Raw genomic sequence first — 7,336 nt, forward strand, 5'->3', positions numbered from 1 at the left:
TTTCTAACCCCCCCCCCCCCCCAAAAAAAATCCCACATGCATACTACCCTTTAGGGCTAAGCCCCGGGTGTTTCAAATGTCTGGCTCTGCCTCTGTCTACCAAGTCTGGCGGCTTGGTAGAAGACACTGTTTTGCAGTCTGGCAGTGAGGGCCCGACTGCCCTGCTGCCTGAAGAGTGTGTGTGAGGAGTGCGTGGGGTCCTCCACAATGCTGGTGGGTTTGCGGATGGATGATCTGATATCCTCGTGTTGGTGTTGTTCCCAGACCATCATGAAAATGTTGTTCCAGGTTCAACATTGCAAGTGACCAATCACATTGTTGTGACGTTATTCTTTTGCGCGCCAAGCCATTCGTGCATTTATGAAATTCCAATGTTGCAAGGACAATATCAATTCTGCTTACTGTTTATTAAAGGGTTACGGTTAGGGTTAGGGTCAGGGTCCGTTGATCGGCGGACAGAGGCGGTTTCACGCAGCTTAAGTACAGTTTTTTGTTTTACGCCGGTTTTTCCCGAAGTCGCAAAAGTATGACGTCACAACATCTGATTGGTCACTTGCAATGTTGATCCTGGAACAACATTTAGTATGATGATCTGGGAACAACACCAACACGAGGATATCAGATCAACCGTTTGCGGATGCAGCGGGTGCAATAAGTGTCTGTGATGGAGGGAACAGTGGTTCCGTTCATCTTCTCAGCAGTTCTTACTATCCATTGTAGGGTATTGCAATCCGATACGTTTAAGCTTGATCAGCTGTTGTTAGAAGTTATTTAATATTAATTTCTAGTATCAACTGATGTTTGCTGGAGCCACAGCTGTAAAACTGCTGGTCATGATATCGGTTTGGATATGTGGTGAGAGGGAAACATGAAGATGAAACCCGGAGATGTCCTTACTGGATCATCAGAGTTGAACAGGTGATGGACAAACAGGTTTACCTTTGAGGTGACATGAATGAGTTGAAGGGAAGTTATGAACTGTTTCTGAGAAACAAATAACACCAGGATCCTTTTCTAAGTAGCTGACAGCTGGTAACTGTGCAGGGGCGGGTCTAGCAAAGTTTTCCCAGGGGGGCCAGGTAGGATATTAACAGGGAAAGGGGGGCACAAAGAAATACTTTTCTTTCTTATTCTCATTTAAAATGTCTAGCTTTTAATAAATAATCTGGATCTTACAACTAAAGTTTTCATCTGATGTAAAATGTATAGAAATCATACATATATACCAACAAGACTGTGTACATCACTGTCACAACAGCGTTTGTTTTCATTCACACGTCACATTATGAACTGATGCTGATGTCACATATTGTAACCTCCTGAATCTGGAGATCCACAGGTGGCGCTAGTGCACCTCAAAGCTGCCAATAAACAAAGAAGAAGAAGAACCTGTCCACAAATATGACGTCATCACCGATCGACCTAAGTAATCGCTGAAGAAGGAGAAATGGCTGCAAGGTTACTGCTCCGCTCCGCCGTCAGAGCCGCGGCGGCTTGCCGCTCCGTCCGGACCCCCGCTCTGAGCCGCAGCATGGCAGCAGGAGGTGAGCTCCAAGCCGGCACAGAACACCTGGAACTCGGCGGGAACAGGCGGCTTAGAGAGGGTTTAATCCGCGGGGAAGACTGAGAACGCCAATCGCTTCCTGTCCCGGTGACAGCGCCGCTTAGACAAGATTTCATTCAGAACAAATATAAATGATGGATCGGCTCATTTTAAAACGATTAAACGGTCCAATCAGTAGATTTTAATAAACCCATGTTCAGATCGGCACACTTTAAAGGACGGAACACCGGAAATAAGACAATTGGCTGTTAATAGCTTAGCAGCGTTAGCAGTTTGTTAGCTTCGGGAGGTCAGAGTTCAATTTAACAGTTAATTATTAGTCAGTTATTCAATTACACAAAACGCTCGGTTAATCGATTACATTACTGCTTTCGGATAGTAATGAATATTTTCTCTGGTTATAATTATCTAATCTGGTTGATTATTGATTGATCTTTTATTCGGAAAAAATCTGCTCTGTGATGATTTTAATAAATGACCAAAAAACAAAGTAAACTTTCACCGAGATTCTGTCTAAATATGAAATGTAAAGAAGACATGAACAGGACGAGAAGAGCTCAGACTGGCTTAAATTAAATGTTTAAAGAAGTCCCCAAAGTTTGATTCTGTTCATCTGGACGTAGCGTTGTCAGTGGGAGAAACGCTTCGTCACTCGTCCAAGTGACTTCTTCAGTCTCAGCTGAGTGCAGGTTTCCCCAGTCTTATAAACAGTGCATTTGCATAATGACTGAAACGGTCATTATGCAAATGCACTTGGATGAGTGACTAAACGTTTCTCCCACTGAAAACGCTACGTCCAGATGAACAGAATCAAGCTTTGGGAATTTACTTACCTGGATGATTGAGCATGCATCAAGATGTTTAAAGAAGTCATTGTGTTTCAGAGCATGAAGTCTGCAGACAGCCATGTGTTTTCCAACCTGTGTGTGTGCAGCAGCATGAGCTTACTGTAAACTCAGATCAAAATGAACAATAAAGTATGTTATTATTTTCTAAATAAAATAAAGCAGAAACATTTAAACTTTGAATTTTTCCTCATAAGTAAAGTATAATCTGAATTTTCTCCACCAGCCATTAATGGTTTTCTTGGCACGCTGTGAGGAACGTTTGATGCTTTCTTTCTCATTTTTGTCAGTATCTTGTGAAACGACGTAAATGTAAACATTTTTAAAAAAAAATAATCCTGTTTTTCTTTTAAACAAAGTATTGATTTATGTGTATGAATGAAGATGAGGTGAAGATGAAAGCTGATTTTGTGTTCACAGGGATTCCCACTGATGAAGAGCAGGCCACAGGGCTGGAGAAAGTCATCATGAAGGCCATGAAGCATGGCGAGGTAAGATCGTTGAGTTCATTCAGCCCCGTTTGACCTGACGGGTCTCTGGGGTATCTCAGGCTACGTTCACACTGCAGGCATCAGATTCTGACAGAAATCTGCAGCTATCCTTTGAAGTACAGCTCCTCTCTTAAACAGCAATAAGGATAATTATTAGGCCATATGTAAATAACAAAACAACTGTATGACTTAAAGAAAATTTGGGAAACGTAAAGTCCGAAACAGGTCTTTATATTAACGGCCATCAGTCAAACAGTACTGTTGGGTCTGGGTCTATACAGAGTGCGTTGTGTGTGACCTCTTCTTTTGCGCATGCGGGCCGCTTTGAGGGTTCACACTAGAGCGCGTTTGCTGTCACATTTTATTTGTAGTGTGAACAAGCAGACAAAAAAATCGGATTTGATCAAAAAAACAGAATTGAGCATTAAGACCTGCAGTGTGAACGTAGCCTAAGCTGTCCTCCTCCTGCACATGAAGATGATGAAAGATAAACTTTGAGGTGAAACTGATGTTGAATACTGTCACGCCCTGACTCATCTGACTCCTCCCCCTCCTGTAGGACCCCTTCAACATGATGAAGCCAAAGCACTATGCAGGCTCCAAGGCCGACCCCCACCTGGTTCCCTCCATCACGAACAAGAGGATTGTGGGATGCGTGTGTGAGTTGTTGTTGTTTCCTGTGTGAAAGCGCGTATGTGAGCAGCGGCAGCTTTCTCAGACGAGGGTTAAACTCGTCTCCGGGCTTAAAGGGGGTGGGGCTTATTCTTCACTGGGAAACCTGAGCATGCATGTGAGCTGCAGGTTAGGGTTCTCACCCAGTTTCCTGTGTGCAGGTGAGGAGGACAACACAGCCGTGGTCTGGTTCTGGCTCCATGAGGGTGAGGCCCAGCGCTGCCCGTCCTGCGGCGCCCACTACAAGCTGGTTCCCCATGAGCTCCCCCACTGACCTGCCTCCTCTTCCTCCTGCAGAGGAAGCGGCGCTGTCTGCTTCCCACCTTCTTCTACTTGACATACCTGCTGACCTCATCAGTCGTTGCGTACACGTTACATGTACTCGGGATCAGACACGTTCGGGGAACAAAGAGTTTCTTCAGACATTTCCATTCAGTCAGTTTACACACACAATTGTACTGCACACGTTACACTCCTCCCACCTCCCAGGAGCAGCAATAAACTTTAACTTCCTGTCAACACGCTGTCTGTGTCATCTGTTCCACCTGAACGTGGAAGTGTAGCTGTGAAGTTCTCACCCAGCATCAGAATAGCAAACTGAGGATGAAAGAATGAAGTGTATCTGTATTCACTGTCAGCTCCTAGTTTATTTATACAATTGAAATATTAACAGACGTCTCTGGTTGTTTCTGTGTTATCACATTAATGAATGTGTCATATTACACACAGGTTAATTACAGTGTTAGCGTTTTATTTTTGGACCACAGCTCCTGAATATATCAAGAAATGAAGAAAATGAAAGTTATTGGTGCTAAATATGATGTACATAAAACTAGAATACATCAGACTGTTTACATCAAAATTTGAATTTAGTTTATTCCAGCTCAGCTGGGATTAGTAAATGAGTCTTTTAAATAAAGGGTTAACTTGAAAATGAAAAACTGAGTGAACATGAAGCAGTGAGAGCATAAACCTTCAGTGTTCAGCTCGCTCTATTATCTTATCGAAATGTAGTGTAGAAGGTTTGTAGTGAAGTAGGAATCAGAAATGTTTGATCACACGGTGATGTGTAATGACAACATGGATGATGATTAGATCAATCTGCAGTGTATTTCTGAAAAAGACTTCTGAAAGATGTCGTGCATGCTGGGGACAACTTGCCAGAGAGGCAGATGTGAAATGTAAAAGAGAGGTCAGATACGACATCACCATAATCAGACATTCATAATCCCCTTATACCAGTATATAATTTCCTAAATGTTGACAAGGCATCCATCAAGAAACCGTTTTAAACAGCATCAGCATCACTCTGACCTTCAGATCAATCTGTTGAACCTGACAGAGGTCAGAGGTAATATGACTTATTTATGTCACATGAACTGGAGACCTCAGATGATGGAAGCCAGATCACAAACAATTTTATCAGAATCATTCAAAACTGCTCAGTGGGATTAATGAAGTTTAGGATGAACTTTGAAATTATAGATTATTTACAGTTTGTGTTGATCATCTGATTTACTGTGTTGCTGATCATTTTCTTACAGGTGATATGCATTGTAGATGGATAAAGTACAGATTATAGATGGATTATAGATTAAATATAGTTTATAGATTGATTAAATGTAATTGAAATGTAATCTCAAAAGTCTGTAGTCACTGCTGAGCCTCTGGCAGCAGGGGGCGCTTCTTGCTAATAGAATCTAAAGTGTTTCGTACATGATGCGATGAAGACACTGAGACCAGTTCACAGTAGTGATGAAGTGGATTAAGGAGCCTGCTGGCGTGAGGCGAGGAGGTGAAAGGTCTGTTTGGTCTGAGACGTCAGCGCAGTCACTGGCGAGTCTTGTCACAGGTGAAGTCACCCCGCCACCACAGGAGGAAACAGCTGTCTGCAGCTTCCTGTGACAGTAGTGTAGCTTCATAGATAGATGCCGTGAAATGGTTCACACAGTTTCTTAAAACTGTCATCACAGCTTTTTAAAGCACGCATCATGTGACCCCTGCTTTGCTTCCTTTAGTTTCCGCTCAGAGCTGCACACGAATAAGAAAAGGAGCTGAAAGGGACTGAAAGAGCCCAAGGAGCTCACTCAGAACTTTGTTAACGATGATCTCCATTTCTGTAAGAGCAAAGCTGCTGTGTTGGTGTGTGTCAGCTCTTCCCCTTTTATTTTGGTGACAAGTTTTTCTTTTACTTCCTGTGTTTCTTTCCTGGATTCATGTCAACTGTCGTCCTGGTCCTCTTTTTCGGTGCACGTATATCTGCTGTGAGTGTCCCTCTGCCCTCGATGCTGTGCTCCCTCGCTCAGTGATTCTGGGTATTTTACTTTTCAATGAGTTTTCATTTCATTTCCTAATTGATTAATGGATCAGAGGTGTGTCAGCCTCCTGACTCGAGTCTGAGAGGATGATACAAGTGAGATGAGGTCAAGAAGAGCATACAGGTAACACCTGGAGCTGTGGGATGAATGTGGAGGAACACATTAAATGCCTGATGTGGTAGAGCAGGCATAAATGTTGGTAATACAGCAGTTCCACAGTGAGGAGCTCAGTTCAGGAGATCTCGTCCTCCATGTTGGCTCCTGAGAGCTCAGGCAGATTTCAGGTGAAGCTTTAAAGTTCACAGGAAACTAGACATTAAAAGGTCCATAGGTAGTTAAGTAAACAAGTGCTTTGAGATAAAAAATAAAATGTAAAAAGATTGATGACATTTGGCAATAAAACCCTTTCTGATTCTGATTCTGATGACAATGCTTGGAACCATAAGGCAACAGATTTTTTTTTTAAAAACTGGGAAATAAACTGAAACCAGAATATTAGTAGTACAAAAGACAGGGGTGGTCATGGTAGGATGAACATGTATTTAAAAAAATATATACATACAGTGTGTGAGTCCTGTTAACACCTTCTAAACATCACAGAGCACAGAACATCACACCATCAACTTTACCATGGGAAGGATTAGATTGTAGAACCGTAAAATCTTCTTTCTTTCTTTCTTTCTTTCTTTCTTTCTTTCTTTCTTTCTTTCTTTCTTTCTTTCTTTCTTTCTTTCTTTCTTTCTTTCAAATATTAAAATTAACAATACAACAGTAAAGAAAATAAACCAACAGGAGGATAAATCAAACATTTTATTAATCAGAAAACAAAAACAAACACAGGGTATGTTTTGGAAAGAGCAGGAAGAAATAAGATGCTTTTCATGTCCTGTCCCAAATGATAACAGTAACTTTCTGTTTGCCATGTCCCAAAAAATGTCAATGACATCACTGTGGTTGACTGGAACATCCTTCTCAACTGCCAATGAAAGAAGGTCTGACAACCTCTCCTCTGAGCAAAGGGTGCAGTTTGTTTTTAACTAGTTTTAGTTTTGAGAAAGAATGCTCCCCAGTTGCTGTGGACACCAGGAGTGTTCCATATGTCTTCAGCAGCTCGGTCATGTTGGGGAAGATCAGATGTCATTGTTTTCTTTGACCACTGAAAGAATGGATGCCACACTGACTGGTGTTTTTTTTTTTCCAGTTCTCTGGGACTGTCAGGGTATGCAAGGCATTCAAGATTTCCCATGTGGAATTATCTCCTCCTCCTAACATGTCTCAGAAGCTCCTGTGTCATTGTGTCAACAAAAACACAGAACTCTTTAACACAGTAGTATGCTTGGGGAGTTGTGAAAGCATGGTCATCAGCAGTAGCTGTTGTGGCAGCAAACTTAAACTTTGCTGGCACTTTCCTCCTCCGAGCTTGTCCAGGGACCTCAGATGGAGTGT

The 7,336-nt window shown here is 42.2% G+C and overlaps 1 protein-coding gene across 1 annotated transcript; it reads left to right on the forward strand.

Moving 5' to 3' along the window:
• The first annotated feature begins 1,399 nt into the window (after positions 1-1,399).
• On the forward strand, positions 1,400-4,091 carry LOC309711897 (cytochrome c oxidase subunit 5B, mitochondrial-like). Its single transcript, XM_082542439.1, has 4 exons — positions 1,400-1,544; positions 2,830-2,900; positions 3,460-3,559; positions 3,734-4,091. Exons 1-4 carry the CDS (start codon positions 1,448-1,450, stop codon positions 3,844-3,846), a joined length of 381 nt encoding a protein of 126 aa, XP_082398565.1. The 5' UTR covers positions 1,400-1,447; the 3' UTR covers positions 3,847-4,091.
• Positions 4,092-7,336: the final 3,245 nt, after the last annotated feature.

This window comes from Aulonocara stuartgranti (genome assembly GCF_965226115.1).
Source record: "Aulonocara stuartgranti genome assembly, chromosome: 7".
Classification (NCBI taxonomy): domain Eukaryota; kingdom Metazoa; phylum Chordata; class Actinopteri; order Cichliformes; family Cichlidae; genus Aulonocara; species Aulonocara stuartgranti.